Source organism: Ursus americanus, chromosome 21 (genome assembly GCF_024610735.1).
Source record: "Ursus americanus isolate L20-20 chromosome 21, mUrsAme1.1.p, whole genome shotgun sequence".
Taxonomy (NCBI): Eukaryota; Metazoa; Chordata; class Mammalia; order Carnivora; family Ursidae; genus Ursus; species Ursus americanus.
This window is the reverse complement of record NC_142147.1, coordinates 5517313-5543807: the sequence shown is the minus strand read 5'-3', so window position 1 is coordinate 5543807 and position 26495 is coordinate 5517313. Positions and strand designations below refer to the sequence as shown.

Here is a 26495-nt window from a genome sequence, read left to right as displayed (position 1 = left end):
GTGGGATCGAGCCCCACATCAGGCTCCTCCGCTATGAGCCTGCTTCTTCCTCTCCCACTCCCCCTGCTTGTGTTCCCTCTCTCGCTGGCTGTCTCTATCTCTGTTGAATAAATAAATAAAAAATCTTTAAAAAAAAAACATTATGCTAAATGAAAGAAGCCAGGTGCAAAAGGCCAGTGTTTGTATGATTCGTTTATATGAAATGTCCAGAGCAGGCAAATCCGAAGAGACAGAAAATATGTTAGTGGTTACAAGATTCAGGGGCAGGAGAGAATGGAGAGTGACTGCAGATGGGGATGAGTTGTGTTTTTTTTGGAAGAGATAAAAATGTACTAAAATTAGATAGTGGTGATCATTACATAAGTCTCTGACTATACTAAAACCCATGGAATTGTACACTTTAAAATGATGGATTTTATGATATCATCCTACTTATTTATATTTATTATCTATATTTCAATAATTTATAAAAATTAGGTTCATTTATTTCTTTTGATTTTTTTACTGTGACAGCTAGAAAATTTTTAAATTATATATGTAGTTCACATTATAGTTCTATGGGACAGTGTTGTTCTAGACCTTATAAAGAAGACATGGAGACTTTAAATCACCATCCTCCTGCTCCTAGCTGAGCAATTGCATGACTCCATTGTAACATAAATAAATGTTACAATAAAACCTTCTGTTGGGAGAAATAGTACCTGACATTTGCTTTGAAAGCTGTACAGTGTTTTCATGCATGTTATGTGATTTGATCCTCATAGCTTCCCAGGAGGAAGGCAGGAAGTGGTTATTATTCCCATTTTACAGATGGAGACACTGAGGTTTCAGGAATGGGAAGGGACTCATCTAGGGACACAGACCCACACAATAGACCCCTAGACCTCAGGCACTTGGCCTCGGGTCTCCAGGGCTGTTCTACTAAGAATCCTCCACGTGCACCCCCCCCACCCCATCCACATTTGTTTTGCACGAGCAGCAACCATCGTTCCAGGCTCCCTCTGAGCCTCAGAGCTGATCTGAAGGACTTGAGAGGAGAAGCATGTCAAGACCACCGCCTCCATCCCATGGGTCACAGCTATCACCACCTAATGGGAGACTGGCATTGAGCAGCGCTGATCTCCTCGAAGACTACTGAGGCTTTGCTTCCCACCCCTGAGATTCTGTGACGTAATTGGTCAGGGTTGGAGCCTGGACCCTGGGGCTTTTGAGAAATCCCCTAATCATTCTAATGTGCAGTCAGGGTTTGGAACCATGACCTCAAGCCAACAGTCTCAGACAAGCAGCTTGTGGGCCAAGTCTGTATCACAGAGGCGTTCTGTTTAAGTCCCACACGTGGACGTATGTTTAAGTTTGAGTCGTCAATATTTAAAAGCATGGAATTTTCACATAAAAACCTGTACTCTGGCCTCTCTTGAGCCACTGCACCTGCATTCCTGCGTGGTGACCAGCGGCTGGAACTGCATTACACAGGGCAGAAGTCCCCCAGTTCCCTACAGTCCAGACCACTCCTTCTTGTCTCACGCCAGCCCACTTTGTCTTCCTGATCTAAATATCCCTGTAGGACTGTCCTGACCCATTCATTCTCTTGGAGGTTGGGCAACTGAGGCCTACTGACATATGTGTGGGGGTTGCACACCTTCTGGGCTGCTGGTTGAGCTAAGCAGACCTCTCTTTCTTTCCCAGCCGGAGAACATACTGTGTGTCAATCAGACAGGACATCAAATTAAAATCATTGACTTCGGGCTGGCCAGAAGGTAAGGGGTTGTATTTTGGGAAGCACTTTGACCAAGCTCCCGGGGGACTGCCTGTGGCTCTTTTGGAGGTGGTCACCCACAGTTCAGCCCATTTTTGAGTTTTGGGCCTGATGCAGAAAGCTCTCTCACTGAGAGGAGGGTAGCCTTTGATGGTACAGATAGGCCTTGTTACTACCCCCGGGGGAGGGGGTGGCTTCATGCTTTGGACTCTGTTTCTCCTTAAAAGGCTTTAGGATTAATTGTATTTCAAACCCCCTGTCTGAGCAGAGAGGGTGTGATGCTTAAAGGAGAACCACTGCGGGGTGGGGGGGGGGTCCTCAGATCAATTCTATTCATCCCCCCGACCTGGAGCCAGGCTGTGCTGAGCTGTGTGAGGTAGCCAGCACCATCCCTGCCCTCTGGGAAGTGAGAAGTTTAAATAGGAAGGAGTATATGTACCAGTATAGGGTGGTGTCAGGCTGTGTGTTTCTGGGCCTCTCAATACTGGGTTAAATCTTGGAAAAATGATGGTCAAATGAAATGCCTGCTGGCGTGGGGCAGTTTTGAAGGTTAAATGGAATAATACGTCAACAATCAGACCTATCCTGGGGGGGTGGTTAGGTTCTCAAATTTGACTGCATAAAGTAAACATATGACTTTAAAAATATCTTCAAGTCCCTTAAAATGCCTGAAGCCTAATGAAGGATAGTTTATCCATAGATAGTTTTACAATCCTGTCCCGTCACATGTATGATGAATGTTCTGGCCCCTGGCACGCACACCAGTGGTGTGGGTTCTTAGCAATGGCAGTAGCAGACCCTGGGCATTGGGGAGGGCTGTCCCCCAAACCTTCAAGCTTCCATGGTCTACAAACATGGGGGAGTTGTATGCCTATCCTCCAGGCTTCCTCCAGAATTCTGTTTCCACCAAGAATGACATTTCTCTGGGAATCATGTGTTTTCTAGGTAGGTCTCCACAACAGAGCTGAGTTTTCAACTCTTCAAATTTTCTCTCACCCTGGTGGTCATTTACCACAAAGAAGTTGTTTTTGTCACTTTAAAAGCCTAATGGTGCCCTCTGCTCCATCCACAAGGGGAAGAAAGCAAAGCTTTGTGCCTGTGGAGACAGAGCCACTTGCCCGAGCTCAGCCTCTAGGGTCCAGACCTACCTCCAAGAAGTAGCAGTCAAAGCCACACTGGCGGTCTTCCCAGATCCCTCTCCCATTGGGTTACTTACCTCTTCGTAGGGGGGAAAGATGCGTTTCCAATGCTCCCGTGATGGCTGGGAGGCCAAGGGGGATGTCATGAGAGTAATAGCAGAGGGAAGTTCATATAACCGTACTGTACCTTCAGGCTCCCCATTCCACAGTGTACTGTTTTTCATGAACAATACACCCAAGGCCCCAACCCAAATGCTTCAAAATCACATTCAATCCATCATGTAAAAAATTGCATAATATTTTCCTAAATACTGTCTCATAAAGTCAGCATGCATCCCGTACACCTGCATGTCTTCCACGCTAGAGCAATGTCTCTGAATCTGTTTTTTATTATCCTTGCCTGCCTCCCAAAGAGCCTTTTTAAGCATTTCTTTCCTAATCACCAGGCCCCCTCCTCATGAAATTGAATGCTGCAGTTGTCCTTTGTATCTGTTTACGTACCATGGCCCTTTGGAGAGCCGCAAAGCATTGTAATAGCTAAGACTTTGTTGCCGTTCCAAGAGCCAACACTGTCTTCACTGAGAATGCACGCCTCCCAAATGCGAATGTAGTACCCTCCAACTGCCAGATGTCCACGTGCCGGATGCGTACTTACAGGGACAAACTGTGAATTCAGAGCAGGGATTGACCAGCTGAGGCTCCTGGATTCTGGGAAGGCTTCTCTGAGCAGCTGGAAGGGAAGGGTGGACAGGGTATTGTTATCTGTGGGCAGTAGTATGCTGGTAAATGTTTATCAGCGCCGGGGGCTGGATGGGGATGGGGTTCGACTTGCAGCCTTTGCTAATTTCAGCTGAGTTCAACACGACGTCACTGAATGCAGACCGGGAGCAGATATGCACAATCGATTCTCATGTAACCGTGAGAACCAGCTCCAGCACATGGAGGGGGAGGGTGGGGGTGGTGGGGGTGCGTGGATTTGGGGGTTGGCATAGGATGTACACGTCCTCTCTTGGGGAAGGCAGGAGCTGGGGTGGGACTGGGGGAGGAAGTTACAGTGAAGATGGGGGCGTTAATAGGGAGTCCTGAATGTTAGAACATTATTCATAGGCCACTGAGTTACCTGGTAGGGAGGTGAAAAGGGCTGTGGGCCAGCTTATCAAACATTAGTCAAATTTGTTAACCTGGTCAAAGGCACTGATGACAATAATTTTGCTGATGGCCCAGAGGCGGAGGGCAAGTTCAAGAAAATAAACACGGGGAACCACATTGAAGAGAAGGCCACCCGCGTGAAACTGCTGGGCACTGGGGACGTGCAGGTGTCTGGAACACGTGATACTCAGGAACCCGCGCTCAGCAGAGCTGGGCTGACAGAGGCATGGGCTCCAGCTGGGACGTAAAAGGAAAACATCAAAAACATCCTCAGCAGTCTGGCGAACTGGCCGTCGGGCAAAAGGATCATTTGGCAAATTGGGTTTTGCCAGATTGGCCTGCTTCCTGGGAAGCATGTCCTCCTAAGAGGAAGAATCTGTGGGGGAATGTGCAGGTTAAGAGAGCCTATTTTATGAGCCAAAAGAATTAAGTGTTTGTAAAGAAGGAGGAAAAGCCGATTTTCCCCTATAACACAAACGGTAGAAAGTAAAGTGGTATTTCTATTAGAAATGGAGCTATTAGAGGGTGCTGAGATTTTTAGCGGGGGGATGGCCCCGGTCACATAGGTGGTGGGGGGAGGTGGGTGGCACACATAGATCTTCAGAGGTCATGACATCTAGCAAGAGGGGCCAGCGTTACACCAGGCTGAGCAGTGAGACCCATCAGTGGGTCTAAGTAGGGACCTCTCAAGGGTCAAGGATGGGGATGGGATGGGAAGTATCTTATTGAAGTTTGGTCTCCAGAATGTTGGGTGCAGGGTTAGGCTTCCTGACTGCCAGTCCGGTGCTCAGATTGGAATCCAAGCCTGTTTCATCAGATCCTCTGGCAGGGCAAGGGGAGGTGCCCGCCCCAGGCTCCATGAGGCTGTGACCTCATCTGTGACCCTATGGTCACAGAGGGCCTGATGCTAGGAATTTGGAGAGGGGGTCTTGGTGGATATTTTGACATAGCTTTGGGGTTAGTTACTGCCACAGTACTGCTGTGTAACAAACCACCCCGAATTGCAGAGGCTTAAAACTCATTTATTCTCATCCACGCATTTGCGAGTCAGCTGGGGGAGTGGTATCCTGGACCCAACTCAGAACAGCTCATGATAAGGAACCTTGTAAACAGTTGTTAAAACACACCATTAATTTAAAATTAAATGGTATAAACTTACAATTAAAGAACTTACATTAAAAACAAAGATCACATTTTCAAATGTTCCCAATTCCTCATTATTTTACTACATTTCCGTACTCCTGAGATTATTCGTGCCTGTTTTATCTGTCCAGTGGAAAGACCATGGAATGGGGCGCTATGGCGCGTCTCTTCCCAGCTCTGCATTCAGTGGCTTCATGATGGTAGTTTCAAATCAGCTATGGTGAAATCAGTATTTAGACCACTGAAAATGTCAAATGCCGCAAATCAGGACTTTTTTTTTTTTTTTTAAGATTTTATTTATTTATTCAACAGAGAGAGAGACAGCCAGCGAGAGAGGGAACACAAGCAGGGGGAGTGGGAGAGGAAGAAGCAGGCTCATAGCAGAGGAGCCTGATGTGGGGCTCGATCCCAGAACGCCGGGATCACGCCCTGAGCCGAAGGCAGACGCTTAACCGCTGTGCCACCCAGGCGCCCCAGGACTTTTTTTTTTTTTAATCAGAAAGCTGGTTGTTAAATATTTACGCATGCACCACAGGCTGGGAATTGCTGATTGCCAATCCCTGAGCTGACACGGGCTTGGATCTAAGATGCAGATCGGTGAGGACAGGTCTGCCCCATGTGTCTCTCATTCTGTCTTCATGCTGACTGCCGAGGAGCCAGAGGGCAAGCTTTTACAGCCTAGCTTGGAGGGGCCCCGCGGTCACTGCCCCCCGCAGCTCACGTGGCCAAGCCCAGCGTCAGTGGGGTATACTGCCCCTAGTGGCGTGAGCTGCAAAGTCACTTGCTACAGGACGTGGCTATGGGGCAAGATGAAGCAGGGAGAACAATAACGAGCCTCTGGGAAAGTGGCTTCCAGGTTCTGAGAGGCTGGGTCTTCTCTCCTCTCTTTTTTCTTCCCTCCTTGTTTAAGGGGGATGGAGGTAGGTTTCAGATCTTTTATGGTGAAACACGAAACCTGCATTTTAAAAGTGAAAGTAGACATTGAAAAAGTGCATTTATATCACAAAGCACTGACCGCATCACAGTTGCAAATATATTTGCTGGAATGCGTGTATCTACACTAGTACTCAAACTGGTTTTCCTTTCTACACAGATATTAACATACTATCAGTAGCGATGGATACTTTGTACATTTTCAAAGGAAAGCAGCACACTATTTTACAACAAAACCAAAATTAAGACCTTCAACAAGGCTCTGAATCCATTTACTTAGCAAAGGTTCTTTCCCCCCCACACAATGAATCAAATACTGTATTGTGCTCTTCTTCTTATCGGCCCTGAGGTGCTGGAAGGTGCCGTGGCAATTCCCTGGGCACTTGTCTGAGCGTAGTTGGGGTGCTTGTTGTCTAGGGGAAAGCTGTCCCTTTCAGCTCAGCTCCTTGGCCCTGAGTCGGTCGCCACGGTCGGGGAGTAGCTTGTAGCCAGAGGAGGGTTCCTGCTCTCTTCCTTGCTTCCTGCTCAACAGGCTACCAGGATGATCCTTGCAGCTCTTTCACTGGGTGGACGTGGGCTGTGTTGGCCCAGGCCTGCATTTATCTGGCTCTCAGTAAATTTGGAAGAGGAAGCTCTTTGATAAGTCACCTGCCCGATTGAAGGGAAGCAGGCCACATAGGCGGAGTATTCATTTTATTCTCAATTGCCTTATCTGTAGATGGGGACTGTGATCATACGGACTTCATGGGGCTGTTGCAAGAATGAGAAGAGATTATATATGTGTAAAACTTTTAGCCTGGCAAATAGGAAGTACCCATTCTATTTTATAAATTAATGCTTTATTTATTTTTTAGAACAATCTTAGGTTCGCAGTGAAATTTCACTGTGGGGGAGGGGAAGGTGCAGAGATTTCCCATAGACCCCTTGCCTCAGTCATGCCTCCCCAACCAGGGTAGTACAGGGTAATACAGTTGTTCCCACTGATGAACTTACATTGACATATTATCTCTCAAAGTCCATACTTTACCATTCACTCTTGGTGTTGGATGTTCTATGGGTTTGGACAAATGTGTAATAACATGTATCCATCATTATGGTACCATACAGAATATTTTCAAGCCCTGCAAATCCTCTGTTCTTCACCTATTTATCTCTCCCTTCCTCTCCCCACCCCAACCCCTGGCAACCACTGATCTTTTTATATCTCTTTTATGTTTTGCCTTTTCTGGAATGACCTATAGTTGGAACCATACAGTATGTGGCCTATTCAGACCAACTTCTTTCCCCTAGTACTGTGGACTTGTTTCTTCTCCGTCTTTCCATGGCTTGATAATTCATTTCTTTTTTTTTTTTTAAGATTTTATTTATTTATTTGACAGAGATAGAGACAGCCAGCGAGAGAGGGAACACAAGCAGGGGGAGTGGGAGAGGAAGAAGCAGGCTCATAGCGGAGGAGCCTGATGTGGGGCTCGATCCCAGAACGCTGGGATCACGCCCTGAGCCGAAGGCAGACGCTTAACCGCTGTGCCACCCAGGCGCCCCGATAATTCATTTCTTCTTAGCACTGAATACGATTCCATTGTCTGGATGGACCACAGTTTATTTGCCCACTCACCTACCAAAGGACGTCTTGGTTGTTGCCCATTACATTTTAGCTAGAGACTTTCTAAACGACTAACAATTCTAAAAACCACCTGTGGCCATTCCCATTCCCACTCAGCCATCAACTCTCTTCCTAACCTTTGTTAATCTTCCTGTCCAGAACCTTTTTTTTTTTTTAAGATTTTATTTACTGGGGCACCTGGGTGGCTCAGTTGGTTGGGTGTCTGCCTTCGGCTCAGGTCATGATCCCAGGGGCCTGGGATTGAGCCCTGCGTGCTCCCTGCTCATGGGGAGTCTGCTTCCCCTCTGCCTCTCCCCTCCCCCTGCTCATGCTCTCTCTCACTCTGAGAGCCTTTCTTTCTCTCTAATAAATCAATAGAATCTTTTCTTTAAGAAAAGATGCCTCTAAATTTTCTTTAAGAAAAGATTCTATTGATTTATTAGAGAGAGAGAGAGAGGGAGCACAAGCAGGGGAAGGGCCAGAGGAAGAAGCAGACTCCCCGCTGAGCAGGGAACCTGACACAGGACTCAATACCAGGCCCCTGGGATCACCGCCTGAGCTAAAGGCAGACACTTAACCAACTGAGCCACCCAGGAGCCCCAGAACCTTTTTTTTCTAATTCTTATTCTTTTTGTAATTGTGTAAAATACACATAACATAAAATTTACCATCTTAACCATTTTTTAATTTAATTCAGCAGTGTTAAATATATACATAATTTCTAGAACTCTTTTCATCTTCCAAACTTGAACTCTATACCCGTTAAGCAATAACTGGTCACTTTCCTCCTGCTTCCAGCTCCTGGAAACCACCATTCTACCCTCTGTCTCTGACTTTGACCACTCTCCACCTTACCGAAGTGGAACCATACAGTATTTGTCTTTTTGTGACTAGTTTCTTTCACTTAGCATAACGTCCTGGAGGTTCGCCCATATTGCAGCGTGTGTCAGAACTGCCTTATATTGTTGGGCTGAATAATATTCCACTGTATGTATCGACCACATTTTACTGATGCAGTCGTCCATCGATAGATGCTGCCTTGGGTTACTTCCTCCATTTAGCTATTATGAATGATGCTGCTATGCGTACGGGTGTATAAATATCTCCTCAAGATTCTCCTTTCAGTTTTTTTGGATATATACCCAGAAGTGGGATTGCTGGATCATATGGTAGTTCTAGTTTTAATTTTTTTGAGCAGCTGCCATACTGTTCTCCTTAGCAACTGCCCCACTTTACATTCCCACCAGCAAATGTTCCAGTTTCTCTACATCCTAGCCAGCTCTTGCTATTTTCTGGTCTTTGGTTGGTTGGTGGTTTTATCGTAGTCATGATGTGCAGTGGTATCTCATTGTGGTTTTGATTTGTATTTTCCTGAGGATTAGTGATATTGAGTATATTTGCTTTTTCTGATTCTTACTGTCATCTCTCCAACCAACTGCTCACACCACAAGAGCAGACCTCCACAGACAGCTGCTCTCCAATTTGTGTTTGTCCAAGTGGCTGCATGCCGAATAAGATAAATGGATCTTCTCTCCTCTCCACATTGCAGCTGCATGGAGGAAGAGGGCTGTGGTTTTCTGATTCTCCCTAGTGACTTAGGAAAGTCTACAGTTGGGGCTGAGGGAATGATGATTACCCAGTAAGCCACATGTGGTGGGATGTGAGGTCCAGACAACAGGGCAGACAGGAAGGGTTGGGAAGGTCTAGCTCCTACCTGGAATTAGTCCCAGCCTCCACGTCTTCTCTCAGGGCTCACTCTCATGGTCCTTTGCACCCCCTCTCCCCAGGTACAAGCCTCGGGAGAAGCTGAAGGTGAACTTCGGCACTCCAGAGTTCCTGGCCCCGGAAGTTGTCAACTATGAATTCGTGTCCTTCCCTACGGACATGTGGAGTGTGGGAGTCATTACCTACATGCTGTGAGTGCCCACGAGCCTGGCTCCCAGTGAGAATAGGGGCCATCTGTCTTAGTTTGGGTATCCTTAGAAGCAGCAAAATTTGAGCGTGAGTCATTGATTTGAGAGGTGTTCCCAGGAAACACCAACAGAGGAGTAGAGAAGTGAGTTGGTGGAAATCACCAGTCAAGCATGTGTTATTCAGCCACCTACCATGGTGGGCAACTGGAGTTTAGTCCTGCGGGCATGTCTGGGATCCATGGTGAAGCAGCCCTTCACAGTTATTCCGTCTGAGGCGGAGGGAGTCAGGGTATCGATACACCACCTCTTATCAGTTATTGCTCGTGAGCTCATGCTGACGGCACTGGTTGCCTGAAACTTCTGGGTGATAAAGCAGCTTCCACCGGAGGGCAAGCTCTCCAGCAAGGAAGTGCAGGTGCTTCAGTGCAAGTGGGGCTGGAGGAGAGCGGTAAGGAGGACGCTGGCTGCTGCACCGTCTCACCTTGTCCCTCCCGCCCTGCCCTGTGTTCTCTGGACTGAGGAAGCAGGGTTACGGTGGACCGAGAGGTGCTCTTACCCTGACGGAGCATTCTCACCTCTCTGTGACTTCCCCTGGCTTTTCCCTCAGGGGCCCAATAAGTCATGCTTTGCTCCCAGACTTACCATTACGGTACAACTGCTACCGTGTGTCCCCACACTTTGTGTGTGTGTGTGTTGCATGGGGGGGGGGGAGGTTGAGGTCCGAGGCCAGCCAGTTCGAGTGTCCTGTCTCTCTGCCCACACTCTAGAGGGGCCTCATGAAGCCAGTCTCCCTTTGGCCCCTGAGGCCGGGGTAGTCTCTAATCCAGCCAGCCTGAGTCAGAGACACGCTAAGGTAATTTTAAATTAAGTCGATATGTCCCTGATACATGGACGTGTTGGACGGGGTCTCAATTCATTCCTCACTTCAGGCTAAAAGGAAAATAGGTGAGCGTGATTGGGGATTCACGCAAACACTCTTCATGCCTCTACATTTTCAGTCCTGCCACTTCTTCCCCTAACAGGACACACTGGCCTATCTCCTGTGGAGAAGTAATGGGGGTGCTTTTCTTTTGAACCCTCTTGGTTCTGGTTAGTGTCGCTGGAACCTTGGAAGACCTCTATCCTGTTGTTGCATGTTGGCCCATATGGCTTCTACAGACTGACGGTCCTTTCTCTCCTCTGTAGACTCAGTGGTTTGTCCCCATTTCTAGGGGAAACAGATGCAGAGACCATGAATTTCATCGTGAACTGTAGCTGGGATTTTGACGCTGACGCCTTTGAAGGGCTGTCGGAGGAGGCCAAGGACTTTATTTCCCGCCTGCTCGTCAAAGAGAAGAGGTACCCTTCATTGCTCGTCATTCTCAAACCAATCTGATGGGGACCATGCATCTGGGCGCTGTGAAGATCCGGCTGGTGCTGGGTTTCCTCTGGGCCAATTCTGTCCAAGATTTCTTAGTCTGCTACTTCTTCGGAGCCGAAAAAGTAGCAGGGAAAGAGATGAAGGAAATCAATTAAAAAATAAACAACTAGGAGCATAAAATCTAGACAGAGTTTTAGAAAGGACCTCATGTATAAATTAGTCCTACTACCAAGTTATCACTTTTAGTAGGTTAATGTTGAAAAAAAGTTGACATATGCAGATGTTATTCCCCAGAACAAAGGCCAGAAAACCTCGTTTGTTGCTAACGAAGGCCTACTTAGTTTTCAGCAGCCATATTAAAGTCATGGGTGGACCATGCGGTTTTCGGATACTCCTCACACATAAAGAAAGAATTGCAAACAACCCAGGGTGAGGCCCGAGAGTCTGGGCTCTGAGACAGCCCCCAGTTCTCTGGCCTTTACTATTTTGTTCTTTCTGATTGTGAAATGTTACGAGAGGAAAAGTATTTGTAGTTCAGGTGAGCAAAACGGACATTTTTCCCTGGAAGGAGAGACAAGCTGCTTCGAGGCTCATGTTCGTTTACCTCTTACGAGCAATTCCAGGCCCAGCTGGCCTTCCTGCTCCCTGCCTCGAGACCCCAGCTCTCTCTGGAAGAGATGGTTGATCATCGGGATACAGTCTCTCTGTGGAGCGAGGGGGCATTTTGCTGATGACTTTCTTGTACTTCTAAGGAGGGGAATTTTTGACATGAGGAGTTCCTTTTTAGTACGTGGCGTGAATCTCCCCAAATGATTAATCCGTCCCACTGACTCAGGCTTCCTACCCAGCTGAACCATTTTCTGGACAACCAGAAAATGCAGCCCTCACTAAAAGTTTCAACTTCTCTTTGATTTCACAGCTGCCGAATGAGTGCCACGCAGTGCCTGAAACATGAGTGGTTGAATAATTTGCCTGCCAAAGCTTCAAAATCCAAAGTTCGTCTCAAATCCCAATTACTGCTGCAGAAATATATGGCTCAGAGGAAATGGAAGGTACCCGGTTTTTCTTAGAAAAGGCAGCATTTGTCTTTTTAATGTGTCCTTTGAAAGAAGCGTAGCTACGTTTTTACTTACATTTTCATTCTAAATAGAAAGATTATTTAGGAGGAAAAAAGCGTCTTATGTCAAAACCTGTTATCTTGATTAAAAACGCCACTGACCAAAACCAACTGGCATCAAAGTGGCATTAAGTTCATACGCAGGTGGACGTTTGTAATGACAGAACGAAGTCTGAGCCTATGTTCTCAATGACAATAGCAGTGCATGCTTGGAACTTACTGCCGGCAGCTGGAGATCTCATTCCTCCATGTTTCCTGAAGAGGGGCTGGGAAAACCCTATTAGGTTTTAAAAGCTTCATAATTTTGTTTACAGACAGAACTCTTTGGTACCACGGACATAAAATCTGTCTCAGAAACATCTGTCCTCCAGGAAAGTGGCTTTCTGGCATTTTGGTATCAGCTCAGCTCCTCACTAAAAACAAAAACTAAAGCCTTTACCTAGAGAGCCAGTTTACAAATACACGTATACATACACGTATGAAATACAACATCCCAGCGCTTGCTAAACAGTGTGATGCGCTCAGGTATTTTCTGCTCTGTGGTATTTGTTTTCGTTCAAAGGAGTGCTGGCCATAAGCCACAATCTGACTCCATGACCCGCTGGTGCGTGGTGAGTCACAATCCGAAAAACAGTATTCCAGTGGGCTCCAATTTGCACGTGAAAAGGGCAGGATAACGTATTTTCTCACTTCATACTCGCTCCAGAATGCCCCAAAGTGGCTGTTTTACTAGAAGTTTGCCACACATTTGTTTTCTCCATTAGGTGCTCAGTTTTGAACAAACCCAAGTGGTTAAACTTGTTTAAGTCCTTTTATTGTTTCTTCCTAAAGCAACTGGTCTAAAAATATATTTTTTCTTTTTTTCTCTCCTTAACATCAAGAAACATTTCTACGTGGTGACCGCTGCCAACAGGCTAAGGAAATTTCCAACTTGTCCCTAATTCTCAACTCTGCTGCTCCCATGGGCCCAGAAATTACTGAGACTGGTGATGAAGGGATGACTCAAGATTTTTAATAATCCAGTCTTGTACCAACATTGATTCCACTTATTTTGTAAAGAAAGGTTATGGCTGTTGCCTTCCTTGTGGATGAAAAGTGGCTGTAAGGAAAGCAGCCTACAAACCTTTTTCCGCCTTATAAGATCATACTAAGTTGAAATGCCGTGTTTACTTTTCAAGTATACCTACTTTTGGTGATGAGTGTAGGCATGCTTTAGGTAGGTAGGAATGCTTCTATCTTGTGTATGTCAAATTTAAAGTCTAAACTTACTCTGATTGAAGAACTTAGTAGACTATTACACAGGGCATGTTATTCAGTGTTATTCCCTCCAGTACAAAGAATTCTTAGAATTTCGATCTGCTCAAGTGGGAGCTGACATTTTACGGTACTGTCCCGCTCTTACGGAAACCAATGTGGATTTAGGGCAATGACCCCCAAACTTGTTTTAACTTGTGCTCCCTTTTGAGAATCAAACCATGCATTCTTCAATATTCTTTGAAACTTCAAAATATACCACCTATCCTGGCTAAATCAGAACAATGATTATTTTGAATGTGCTTTTTAAATCTGCACACACCTCCACCCTTTCCTGACCGGCCCTGTCCTGGCATTGGTAGTTTCGTTCCTGACCTCCCTTCCTCACTGATGACCTGACGGTCTAGCAAGTCTGGAACTGATACGCAATATGTAAAAGAGAGATAAGAGTGTGATGATGTCCAGCTTTCTGAGAGAAACACAAGTGGGACATCGTGAGACCATACACGGCTCTGCTACTGCTTTATTAAGGATATACCACTTCCAATATTGTCATTTAACTTACAAAATGATTAACAAGAAGTACTTTATTATTTGTGCTTGCTTCTAACCTGATTTTCGTGCTATCCCCATGCACTTCTCGTGTCAGCAGTTTTAATTACTTTTAGCTTCGTTTTTTGTTTTTTAATTTTTGTTTTTAATTAACCGTGCAACAATTTCACAGCCTTTCAGGACTTTTGTTCAAATAAAGACCCTGCTTTTCTTGGCAGAGGACGTGCCCGTGGGGAGGGTGGCGAGGTGAATCCTGCTGCTTCAGTTCTGAAGTTGTAACTTTTCTCTGGAAGGCTAACCTTGTCGAGAACTGAGATTGTTCAGTACCAGCATATCGAGGCCTGCTCCAGGCTGGCCAGCTAGTGGACGAACATCCGAAGAGATAGCTGCTGAAAATGTCCCTTTCCTGGGAGAGTGCAGTGATTTGGTAAAATGCCTTATTTCAGAACAAGTTACTTCTCTGAAAAGGTTTTATGAGGGCAGCCTCCAGAAGGAGCCAGAGAGGTTACCTCATAATTCTGTCAGGTACTGTGATTCTTACCTCCTGTGGGACGTCAGACTCTTGGGGCTGCTATGACTCTTCTCCCCAGAAAAACGTAGTTAGCTACCTTGATCTAAGAGTAGCACGGACAGAAATATTACATGCGCCATATACGTAACTTTAAAATTTCTAATATCTTCTCTAAAAAAAACCCTGGGGAGATTAATTTTAATAATTTAATGCAGTAAGATAAAAAACACTTCAATTTGTAATCAACATAAAAATTATGAATGAGATATTTTATATTTTTTCTTTTCACACAAAATCACCAAAATCTGGTATGTATTTTACACTTAAAATACATTTCAATGCAGATACGAGGTTGTCATCAGACATGCTTAGTTTGTATTTAGATCTCATGAAACTTACTATGGAAAAATATACTCACATACTCATGTTGTTTGAAACACCTCAATTGTTTTCTAATAATTAGGTATCCATTTTTACATTTAACTTAAATAAAAACAGGAATTCAGTCCTACAGTTGCATTAGCCACATTTTAAGTGCTTAATAGCCGCACGTGGTTAGTGCCTTCGACACTGGACGGGGCGGATATAGCGAGAATCCTTTACCTACCAGATTTTATTCTCCCCCCCCCCCCCCCCCGCTGTATGCTGTTATTCTTTACCTAGAGCCCCCTCAGGAGGGCTTTGTTTAGGTCAAGCCCACACAAGTGAGAGGTAATGTGATTTTAGCCTCCCTTCCCTGAAATTCAAGGGAACTTCTAAAGCTTTAAATTTTTGGATATTTTCAGTTCTGCACTTTGCTGGTATTTTTATATTGTAACTGTGCTGGTATCAACTATTTCTAATGGGTTTTCCATTTGAATGAATAGTCATTGGAAATTGCTGGGCAGAGAAACTCTAAAAGGCAGTCAGGACCCACTTTTTTCACCTGTTAGATTGGTGTGCTTGCAGGGAAAATGGAATTCTTCCACTTTCGATGGGTATTTATCCAAATAAAAGTCACACCCACACTTTCACCCAGCAATTTCATTTCTAGAAATTTATCCTTCAGCAGTACTTGAACACGTGATTTATGCAAAATGTTTACTGTAACACTGTTGCTAATGGCTGAATGAAAACCACCTCATATGCCTATCAGTATGAATTTAGTTAAATAAATTTTGTCACACCCATAAAGGAAAACACCTTGTAGCTGTTAAACATAGATCTAGATGTACTGATGCCATCTTTTATTACAGGAAAATGATAGAACATATATATAGCATCATCCCATTTGTGGAGAGACATATACACGCATTAAAATTTTCAAGGATATGCAAGAAACTTAGCATTGGGGTATGGAGTGTGGGTGATGGGGATAAGGGGGAATTCCACTTTTCACTTTATAACTTTCTGAATAATTTGAATTTTTTTTTTTTTTTTTTACAATGAGCATGTATTGCTTTTATAATCACAAATTAGCAATGCAATGTCAAGTGTGGGCCTTATTTTGACCTTGATTTGAGCAAACAAACAATACAAGGACAGAGACATCCAGGAAATAAAACGCTAACTTGCATATTTAATAATACATAGAATTTCAGGGACACCTGGGCGGCGCAGTCAATGAAGTGTCCGACTCTTGGTTTTGGCTCAGGTCATGTCTCAGGGTCCTGGTATCGAGCTCTGCGTCAGGCTTCATGCTCAGCACAGAGTCTGCTTGAGAGTCTCTCTCCCTCTCCCTCTGCCCCTCCTGCTCGTGCTCTCTCTCTAAAATAAATAAATAAATCTTTAAAAAATAATACATAGAATTTCTATTAATTTTGTGAGTTATGATAATGGCAATGTGGTTATAATGTAGGTTAAATGACTTCAGGGAAAATGGATACAGTTAAGCAAATGTGGCAAAATCTTTGCTAACTATTGGGTCTGAGTGATCGGTACAGGGTTTCATTATACTGTTCTATACATTTGAAAATTTTCATGATAAAGTTTTTTAAATCAGCTAAATGAACACCATGAGGAGGTGTTAAAGAACTGCGCTTCCACAGTCTTTACAGTAGTACTGAAACATACTCACAAGGCAGTAAGCATCCGTCACTGGGAATGTAAATATGTTGGAAAATTGTTGTCAAAGAATCGCTTTAAGGCAATCCCCACCCACCACCCCAATTAACTTAAGAAATAACCACATAAAAAATAACTATGTTCCAGATAATCAAAATAATTACCATCACCTGCTTTTAAGGCATAAAGGGGGAAAAAAGTTACAAACAGAACTCTGTTTACTCTCATGAAATCAACAGTGAAAAGGCAATTTAAGAAGTGGGAGAAAATATTTGCAAATCATGTATCTGCTAAGAGGTTATTATCTAGACTATATAAAGAATTCCTACAACTCAGCAACAAAAAAATAAACAACCTGATTCAAAAATAGGCAAAAGACTTGGATAGACATTTTTCTATAGATGATAAACATGGCCAGCAGCACATGAACAAATGCTCATTAATCATTACAGAAATGCAAATAAAGACCACAATGAGAAAAAACCAGAAAATATAAAGTGTTCAGAAAATAAGTGTTGGCAAACACGCGGAGAAGTTGAACTCTCGTGTACTGTTGGTGGGAATATAATAGAGCGTAGCCACTATGGCAAACAGTATGATGGTTCCTCAAAAATTTAAAAATAGCATTAGCACATGATCCAGCAACCCCGCTTAGATGGAGTCTATATCCATCCAAAAAACTGAAAGCAGGGTCTCAAAGAGACATTATACACCCATGTGCATAGCAGCATTACTTAGAATAGCTAAAAGGTGGAAGCAACCCGAGTGCCCACTTACAGATGAATGGATAAACAAAATGTGGCGTATCTATACGATGGACTACCATTCAGCCTTAAAAAGGAAGGAAATTCTGACACATGCTATAAGAATGAACCTCGAGGAATAATGCTAAGTGAAATAAGCTGCTCACAAAAAGACATAACCCAATACGAGGTACCTATCTAGAATAGACAAATTCAGGGGCGCCTGGGTGGCTCAGTCGTTAAGGGTCTGCCTTTGGCTCAGGTCATGATCCCAGGGTTCTGGGATCGAGCCCCGCATCGGGCTCCCTGCTCGGTGGGAAGCCTGCTTCTCCCTCTCCCACTCCCGCTGCTTGTGTTCCCTCTCTTGCTGTGTCTCTGTCAAATAAATAAAATCTTAAAAAAAATAATACACAAATTCAGACATAAACAGTATGGTAATTGCCAGGGGCTAGGGGAGGGAGGTACAGAGAGTTGTTTAATGGCTGCAGTCAGCCATGCAAGATGAAAGAGCTGTGGAGGTTGGCTGCATAACAATACGAATGTACGTAACACTACTCAACTGTACACTTAAAAATGGTTAAGATGGTAAATTTTATGTTAGGTGCATTTTACAATACTAAAAAAAAAGTGAATGTGCCGAATTTTACTTGGTAATGAGTAGATTGCTTTTGACTCAAAGCCAGAAATCTAAATCCTGCCACCAAATAAAAAAATTATACACTTTCTTAAAATAAATGAGGAAAAGGGGCGCCTGGGTGTCTCAGTTGGTTAAGCGTCCAACTCTGGATTTCGGCTCAGGTCATGATCTTGGGGTTGTGGGACTGAGCCCCATGAATGCAGGCTCCGCAAAGAGGGTGCTTGTCCTTCTCTCTCAGCTCCTGCTCCGCCCCCCCCCCCGCTTGTACTCTCTCAAATAAATGAAACCTTCATAAATAAATAAATGAGGAAAAAACTCACTTATCCATTTTAGATCAAAGTAATAACAAGAGCCACTGTTCAGTGAATGCCTTCTAAGTGCCAGGTACTTTAGAAATACTACTTTAAACCTTACAAGGTAGAAAATACCTCTACTTTATAAATGAGGAAACTGAGGCTCTTTACGATCTTGAAATTTCCATAGGGTAGAAGTGGCACAGTCAGAATTTAAATGCACTGTAATTGCATTCAAAACTCATGTTCATTCCCCTCTACCATAGGGCTTGCTGGACATTAGGCCTGCATTGGGATCATTAACTGTGACATTTCTTTCACCTTAGCTGCTTAGAATCTAGAATTAAAAAGGAGAGGGGATGAAGAGAAATCACTCTTTCAGCACTCCAGCTCTATGCAGCAGGGATTATGCAACCACTGGTATTACTGATACCATTCTGAACAGGTTTTTAAAATTTGGATGTAGTCTCTTTATTATATTCTTATGGAAATATTTAATTAGACCATGTATTCTTGATTTTAGTTAAGATCATACCTGGCATGATGCCTCAGAGCCCCTAGCAACTTATCTTCCACAAAGGTCCGAACCTATAGTTTTATAATAGGGAGTATTTAATAGGTTACATTTTTCAGTATGTGCATGTCAAAGAAAATAACCCTTAGTCCGTCTGACTTTTTAATATGCTGCTAATGTGTAATTCATTACGTTGAGACCTTTATATGTGAATTTCTCTCTATATTTTAACATTTGCTAAATACTTATACCAGGTATTGTGCTAAATGTTTTACATGTATCAGCTCAGATGCAACTCCAAATTATTCTATGAAGTAGACATCATTTTTAGTCCTACTTATAGATGAGGCAGAATGAAGTTAATTAATTTGCTCAAGGTTTGACAGGTAGTAGTAAGTGGCTGAGCAGGGTCTTAAACCCAGGAAGTCTGATTTGAGAGTTTGTCGTCTGGTGAGCAGTATAGTTCAGCATATGGCTTTTTTCTACTAGAGTAGACAAGTTTTTTTTTTTTTTTTTTTTTAAAGATTTTATTTATTCGACAGAGATAGAGACAGCCAGTGAGAGAGGGAACACAGCAGGGGGAGTGGGAGAGGAAGAAGCAGGCTCATAGCGGAAGAGCCTGATGTGGGGCTCGATCCCATAACGCCGGGATCACGCCCTGAGCCGAAGGCAGACGCTTAACCGCTGTGCCACCCAGGCGCCCCTAGAGTAGACAAGTTTTGTCACAGCAATGACTCTCCCAAACTGATGACAAGGGCAACCTGAATGCACATAAAAATAACATTTATTAACTTAGGCCATACCATATATTGATTTAGTCAAAATAAGAAACTTACACAAAAACCCAAGTAAAATCTTTAAGACTCCATTCAGCCTGAATTTTATATCCTGGATAGGACAGGAAACTGTCTTTTGCTTAAAACAAAAGAGCAAATGGCTCCAATTCCATTTTGTAGGAATGCAGACCTGTGGGGAGCCAAGGCCATGCCAACCAGGCACTGTGCCTGACCTAATGAATTTGTTGCCATGTCACCAGCCAGCCTGCCGCCAAGAGCTCAGCCCCAGTACTGGCTTCTTTGCTATTAAGGCAACAGTCTTAGGATCCTTGTTATAAAAGTTCAAACAAAATTCCAAAGCTCTCACATCTTCATTGAGGCGGCAGGTGTACTGTTAGTTCGCAAACCAAGGTAGTCTAGAAGCTGAAATCACTCTGTTGTAGCCTTTTGTGCTTTGGCAGCATTTTCCAAAATTCTCCTTTTCCATTCTTCATAATCCTGTGTCAGATCGTCATCTTTCTGCAGTTTATGTGAGCTTTCTACTACCTTCTCTGTTTCTGTGAGAGAAAATTTTCAACAGTTTTCAAAATTCTTATACTGACAAGTAAACAAGTAAACTTGTTTGACGTATCTAATTAGTTAATTAAAACTGGGGGCTATCATGCTGAAATGAGAAGTGGAAACAGCAGCTAACATATCAGTAGTTTGCTCTCGTACTCCAAGCACTCCACGCCGTGCTGTAAGTAGTCAGCATTTACCCAGCACTTATCTTGTGCTTCAAGGCACTGTGCTAATCACTTCAATAGCATTATCTCATTTAACCCTCACCACAATTCTATGAAGAGTGTGCTAATATTAATCACAACTCTATAGATTAGGAAATTGAGGCTTACGGAAATTAAGTGACTTTCCTAAAGTTACGGAGCCAGTGGGTGGTAAAGCAGGATTTGAACCTAAGCAGTTTGGCTTCAGATGTGTTCTTACTTACCTAGTGTTTCTGTTAACTTCTGTAAACGACTGCTTGGAAAACTGGTCTTATCAAATAATTGTCCAGATTTAGGTAAAACCTGACTCTTGTCAGGCAAGTAGCACAGGACTACTTACTGCACTAAACCCACTGTACACTAACCCCATTGCACTAATTTCAAAGTTTGTCCAGAGGTAGTACGCCTTACCCTTTGCTAAAGGTTCCGCCATTGTCTTCTTTTTCTTCTGTGGTGGAGTAGCTAAATCTCCAGCCTCTACTTAAGAAAAAAACATGTGTCACCGGGGCTAAATTTTTGTCTATCCTCAATTTTAGTAGTTGGGCTTATTTTGGATCACACACAAAAAATTAGATACCTTCATTGACCAAATACAAGGAAAAGAAGGCAAATGATCTTGCCCTTCTCTTCCTTGGTTTCTCTTGTCAGACTTAAGAATCTTTTCTCTTCTAGTTTATGTATATGGAGGCTAGCATTTAACACTGGAGCTCGTTAACGGAGAATCTATTTTTCAGGCATGGAGTCATACAATCACAGGTGTTTTAAAGGTTATTAAGACTTTATTTGAAAAACAAAAAAATTTCTCACTCAAAACTTACCTGGTCCACATTAAATACGGAATTCAGAAAGCAGCCATTTTCCAAGTTTGAAAATTTAGACTTTTACCAGCTGGTTTACATTTTCAAATGACATTCTTGAAACATGGAATGAATACTCACTATCAGCCTGCTGCCCAATCTTCTCTAATTGTTTGCATAGTCGATCAAATATGGCTTTTTTTACACCAGATGTGGCTACCATTTTATTTTTATCCACCTTTAGCTTTAGAATCCTACAAAAGAATTTGACAAATTGCTGTTTTTAAGACCAATATAGTTATCTTCTCTGGCCAACCAGATTATTAAATTATTTCCTTTCCACCCATGCTTTATGAAGAGTTCCCAACTGTTTAGTTTTCCCTTTATTCCAAACATATATTATTAGCTATAACTATGTAAATTTGCCTTTTAAAGCTATTTATCTAGTTGTCTATTGGACGGAGTCAAAATATACATGAGATCTGTTATGTAATATAAGGGGTGCAGAGAAGACATTTGCTCTAGTGCTTCATGCCTCAAAGAATTCTTTCTTGGTGAATCTCAGATGTTACTGATTTGCCGAATGATAATCATAGCATTTTTAAATATTCAGCTTACTTTAACCCATATGCTTACATTTATACTACAGGAATGTAAACCACTTTCCCCTCCCCAAACCCCATCTAATTACACTCCACAACTACTACTAATAGAATATACAAAACAGACTTATTTAGGATAACAGATCTAGTCGAACTTTTCTTTGCTCAGTGTAATTTGGTTTCAAAAGTGGGGTTACTTGTCAATATTGTTTTTTCCAATAGCAGCCATACTCCTTCTCTATATACACATATCTTTGTTGAATCAAAGGGACATTTTCTGTGAATGCCAACTAATCACTCCTAGGTATGTGGCTAATAGAGTTAAACAACTACATTTTATTTTATTTTATTTCTTTAAAGATTTTACTTATTTACTTGACAGAGAGAAAGAGAGCGCGAGCGCACAAGCAGGGGGAGTGGCAGGCAGGGGGAGAGGGAGAAGCAGAGAGCCGGATGCGGGGCTCAATCCCAGGATCCTGGAATTGTAACCTGAGCTGAAGGCAGATGCTTAACTGTCTGAACCTCCCAGGCACCCCTACATTTATTTTACAAGGAGTTTTCCAGCAAGATAAAACAAGACAACTTTGGACAAAAATAACAATTATTAATATTTCCAAGGTAACATTTCGGTATGCAGAAAGATAACCCAAATTTTAAGATCCAGATGTAAAAACTTATCATTGGTGTTTTGTAAATTATTTGAAAAACAGTTGCACTCTGTACTTTAAAAAAATATACGACTGGAAAAATCGCAAACCAGTTTCAATGACAGATTTCATCACTTATAAAAGGTGGAGCCTGAGGGTGCCTGGTTGTCTCAGACGAAGAGCATGTGACTCTTGATGGGGGTTGTGAGTTCAAGCCTTATGTTGGGTGTACAGATTACTAAAAAAAATAAAAAACTTAGAAAAAAAAAAAAAGGTGGATCCTGAAAACAGAATACCCCGCATATATATATATACAGCTGCCATTTGGCAAGCAGACTTCTGGCAACAGGGGTTCCAAATTGTCAGCTATATTGTGGGATAAACAGAATCTGGTCACTTGGCCACTATTTCTAATATTATTTATATGGGAAAATATGCTCTGAGTTAAAATAAACTGTAATTAGAAGTCCTCCTTGGGAATGAGAAATCTATTTGTAAATTGTGGACTTTTCTCCATGTTAAACGGCACACTTACTTGCATGCTGAAAGTAATGCAGCAGTGGTGAAAAGCGGCCTGGATAAGTCGAGATCCAACTGCTGTGTTTGTGGAAGACTGGATTCATAGCTAAGAGAAAGCAGTGTTTGCAGAATTATTTGTTAAAAAAATATTACTTCAAAGAGACTGAAAATGTAAATCAGAATTTATAAGCTATTTAAATGTATGAGATAATGCATTATGGCACCTTACCATATTAGTTACTTTTTAAGACTGAAACTAGGACATTAGATAATTCTGCTTTATGCATCAGTATAAATTTTCAGTTAAGGTTCTTTATGCTTCATACCTTTGCAATATCTTTGAAGCCATGTTCACTGCTTCTGTACAGCTAAACTGTACAGCTAGGTCTCTTATTCCAATATTTGATTTCAGGCCCAGTAAACACTCAAAAGATTTAAGACAGCTCTGATACATCTTCTTGTTCAAACCAGAAAGTTTAATTAAATAAGCCTTTGAAAGAAAAAAATGCATATCATAAAATTTATATCATAAAAATTCATATATCATAAAATTAAATCATAAAAATTATAATCATAATCATTCTATATACTGGTGCCCTTAAAAACTTTAGTAAGTCAACTTTTCAAAATTAATTAATTCTGTGGCAAGTGGCTCTATCTAAACGTTTAGCTTCATTCAGTCAAAAGTCAGTAACCATGTCAGGCAGAGTTGAGTACTGTTCTCAAGGGGCTCACACTAGACAGTCATGCATAAGCACAGATCATTTAAAGAACAATAAATGTTACTACAGCCAAACTGAATAAAAACACAGGAGTCACATACATGGTCATCTGTTTTTCAATGAAAATGCCAATGTGCAATTCACTGGGAAAAGGAAGGAGGGAAGCAGTGGGAGTAGAGGTGGGAAGCACGAGTGTGTGGAGGAGGTAAAGGGAGAGGGAAACTGCGAGACAGGAAGATCAAAAACTGAGGAAAAGCAACACTGTCTGGGAGAGTCAAGGAAGGCTTCATAAAGGATGTAACAGCAAGGCAGAGTCATGTAAGACAAATAGGATCTTGTCAGAAAAGAAACGCAGGTAAAAAGAAGTTGCATTTACAAAGCTCTAAGTCATTGAAGGGCATGGTCTCTGTAAAGTAAATAGTGTAGCTTGAGGTTAGTGTTCAAGAGAAGCCGGAGACTTCGACAGTATTGGGAAGCCGACCACTGGGAGCTAATGGTGGTTTTAATGCCATCATTTAATGAGTGTATCATTATGTGATATGCACGGTTAAGTGTGTTACAAATAGTATATGGTTTAATCCTCACAATCTATTGAAATGGATATTCTTATCCCCACTTTATGAATGAGGAAACGAAGCTCACAGAGCCAGTAACTGGTGTTACTGAGATCTGGTCTCAACATCTAACTCTTCCTGACTCCTCGCTTGTGCTCTCAACCACTGTGATACTAGAAGAAAAACACACATTCGTTTTAAAGCATGCACTTAGGGAGGATGCGAACAGTGGCATGAAAGATGGTCTTGAGTAAAGAAAGAGGTGGCCAAGGAAACTAGATAGTAAAGGGAATTTTCTGCAACTCGACAAAAATGATTTTAAAGCTCATCTAAAATAATCATATATGACAATAGCCAAGAAAACTCTAAAACACAAGCGTTTTGAGTCTAGTCCCAACCAGAAATTAAAATGTACAATTAAGTTTCAATGTTTCAGAGGATTATTTAGACATTCAATGGGACCTACTTACTCTGTCCAAGGGGCACTTCATACAGGAAGCCGCAAGGTCCAGGCACATGACTGCATTGCTGGTTTCCGTGGTATGTGCAGACAGGCCATTACAGTTCACCTGGGACAGTCGCAAGTACTCCTCTGCTTTCCTGGTCATAAGAGCAACATGCTCACTAAAACTCTTTTCCAGAAGGTCACCCAACACTTTGGTCAACGATGAATACAGCAGGGTGGATTTCATTCTGGTCCTAACTCCTATGCACGTTTATGTGGGGGTGGGAAGGAAAGGCACATCTTTTGGGGATGTGGGACAATGTTTTGTAAGACAGAACCAGCCCTGATTTCAGACTCCCCTGTACTCAAGTACTTTTAAGCAAAAGTAAGTTCTTCAATTTCTTAAAAAACACCTGTTTTCATCCTTCCATTACTGGGACAAACATAACTGTCAGAGACGCTGGCGGTTACACTAGGGTTCCTTCTTTTTACCCCTTCTTTTTACCTCTAAATCAGTGGTACTCAAACTTTAATGTACACGACCATCACCTTGGGGCTTGTGAAAACAGCTGGCTGGGTCCTATCCTCAGAGTTTCTGATCAGTAGGCCTGAAGTGGGACCCAAGAATTTGCATTTTTATGGAATGCCAAAACGATAGTGATGTGGCTGGTCCAGAAACCACACTTCGAGAACGGCTCTTCTAAATGATTGCGGAGTTCAGGAGGTCTTCATGCAACTCTTTCAAGAAGTGCTTTCGTGGGGCGCCTGGGTGGCACAGTGGTTAAGCGTCTGCCTTCGGCTCAGGGCGTGATCCCAGCGTTCTGGGATCGAGCCCCACATCAGGCTCCTCCGCTGTGAGCCTGCTTCTTCCTCTCCCACTCCCCCTGCTGTGTTCCCTCTCTCGCTGGCTGTCTCTATCTCTGTCGAATAAATAAAATCTTAAAAAAAAAAAAAGTGCTTTCGTTACCTTCCCTCACTTAACTGAGCAGCAAGGCATCGGGCCTAGTCTTGCTCTGCACACTCCAGCCACATCAGCTTTATTTCTAACCCTGGATTATGCAAAGGGCTTACGCACCAGCTGTTGTCTCCGCTTGGGCCGCTCTTCCCACAGCTTCCCATGGCACTTCCATAGATCTAGGATGTTGTTGTTTTTAATGATAAGTAGCCGCCAGGGCGCACCCTGTGCTCCCCCCTCCTTCGATTCGGCACATTACCCAGTCTCCTTTACCTCCTAGCTCTTGCCCTCAGTGACCCCCAAGAGGTCTGCACCCCGCCTGTGTGGTGCACCGCTGTAAACACACCCTCAGGAAGTATCTGCGGAACGACCCAAGTTCGACTTTCCCCGTCCCACCACCGTGCATCCCACAGAGCCAGTTGCTCCCCAGGATGTCAATCGCCCCCTACAATCGCCCCCTCTTGCCCGTTCATATAAACCCACTGCTGGGAAGTCCCTGGGATAGGGCCTAATCCCACGGCCCCAGCGTGCCCCTCTCATTCGGTGCTGCCGCCCGTCACGCGGGCCTCGCCGGAGGAGAGTCCAAGGCCGCAGAGGCGTGCGCCGCCAGACCCACCTCAGCACATCTGGCTCGGCGATACCCAAGCGAGCCGCTAAACGCCGGATCAGCCCCGACTCCATTGCGCGGAGAACGACTCGCGCGAACCGCGGCCACACGACGAAACCCGCGCGCAAACGCCGCGCCCGCCAGTGAGGGCCAGGTCCCACCCCTCGGACGCATCTGGATTGGCTGGGACGGGAAGTCCAGACCGCTCCACCAATCAAGCCTAGTCTTCCTTTTGCTCATGCGCATCGTGACTGCACGCTCCTGGGCAGGTGAACTTGGACCGTCGGCTTCCCCTCCTTCCATCTCTCCAGTCTTGACAAATTCCTCAAACGATGCTTTTACTTCCTGCCGGCTTCTTCCTGCCGCCGAGAGATACCCTGCTACTCTGCACCTTCCCGCCCTCTCTCACACACTGTGGAGAGACTGGTTGGCACCCAGGTCCGTCAG

At 43.5% G+C, this 26495-nt stretch overlaps 2 protein-coding genes across 10 annotated transcripts in view; one reads left to right on the top strand and one right to left on the bottom strand.

Annotated features, from left to right (window-relative positions):
- Positions 1 to 14867, top strand: part of MYLK3 (myosin light chain kinase 3) — a 53517-nt gene extending 38650 nt beyond the window's left edge. For 4 of the 5 annotated variants that reach the window (XM_087870404.1, XM_045772705.2, XM_045772704.2 and 1 more), the window contains 5 exons: positions 1687 to 1757; positions 9511 to 9639; positions 10822 to 10974; positions 11916 to 12048; positions 12995 to 14867. In XM_087870404.1, coding sequence (XP_087726530.1) covers positions 1687 to 1757; positions 9511 to 9639; positions 10822 to 10974; positions 11916 to 12048; positions 12995 to 13054 — 546 coding nt within the window. In that variant the 3' untranslated portion in view covers positions 13055 to 14867. Of the gene's footprint in view, positions 1 to 1686; positions 1758 to 9510; positions 9640 to 10821; positions 10975 to 11915; positions 12049 to 12994 lie in introns of those variants that run through there. The other variant, XR_006775420.2, reaches the window with a different exon arrangement.
- Positions 14868 to 15049: 182 nt separating this feature from the next.
- On the bottom strand, positions 15050 to 26487 carry ORC6 (origin recognition complex subunit 6). Of its 5 annotated transcripts, none has more exons than XM_087870406.1 (7): positions 26058 to 26487; positions 24512 to 25620; positions 23092 to 23255; positions 22782 to 22871; positions 21139 to 21251; positions 20612 to 20680; positions 15050 to 19993 (listed from the first exon to the last, which is right to left on the bottom strand). In XM_087870406.1, exons 2-7 carry the CDS (start codon positions 24731 to 24733, stop codon positions 19866 to 19868), a joined length of 786 nt encoding a protein of 261 aa, XP_087726532.1. In that variant the 5' UTR covers positions 24734 to 25620; positions 26058 to 26487; the 3' UTR covers positions 15050 to 19865. The 5 variants fall into 5 exon arrangements, with proteins under 5 accessions (XP_087726532.1, XP_045628745.2, XP_045628747.2 ...); XM_045772789.2 differs by having other exon boundaries at positions 24512 to 24747; XM_045772791.2 differs by having other exon boundaries at positions 24512 to 24641.
- Positions 26488 to 26495: the final 8 nt, after the last annotated feature.

Bases quoted from the DNA above. Each gene is read 5' to 3' on its own strand.
- ORC6 (XM_087870406.1), bottom strand. From the start codon at position 24,733: ATGAAATCCACCCTGCTGTATTCATCGTTGACCAAAGTGTTGGGTGAC. The intron at 21,252-22,781 runs GTAAGTGTGCCG...ATTCTTTTGTAG, and splicing joins GCATTACTTTCAGCATGCAA to GATTCTAAAGCTAAAGGTGG. The intron at 19,994-20,611 runs GTAAGGCGTACT...TTTCTCTCACAG, and splicing joins GGCGGAACCTTTAGCAAAGG to AAACAGAGAAGGTAGTAGAA.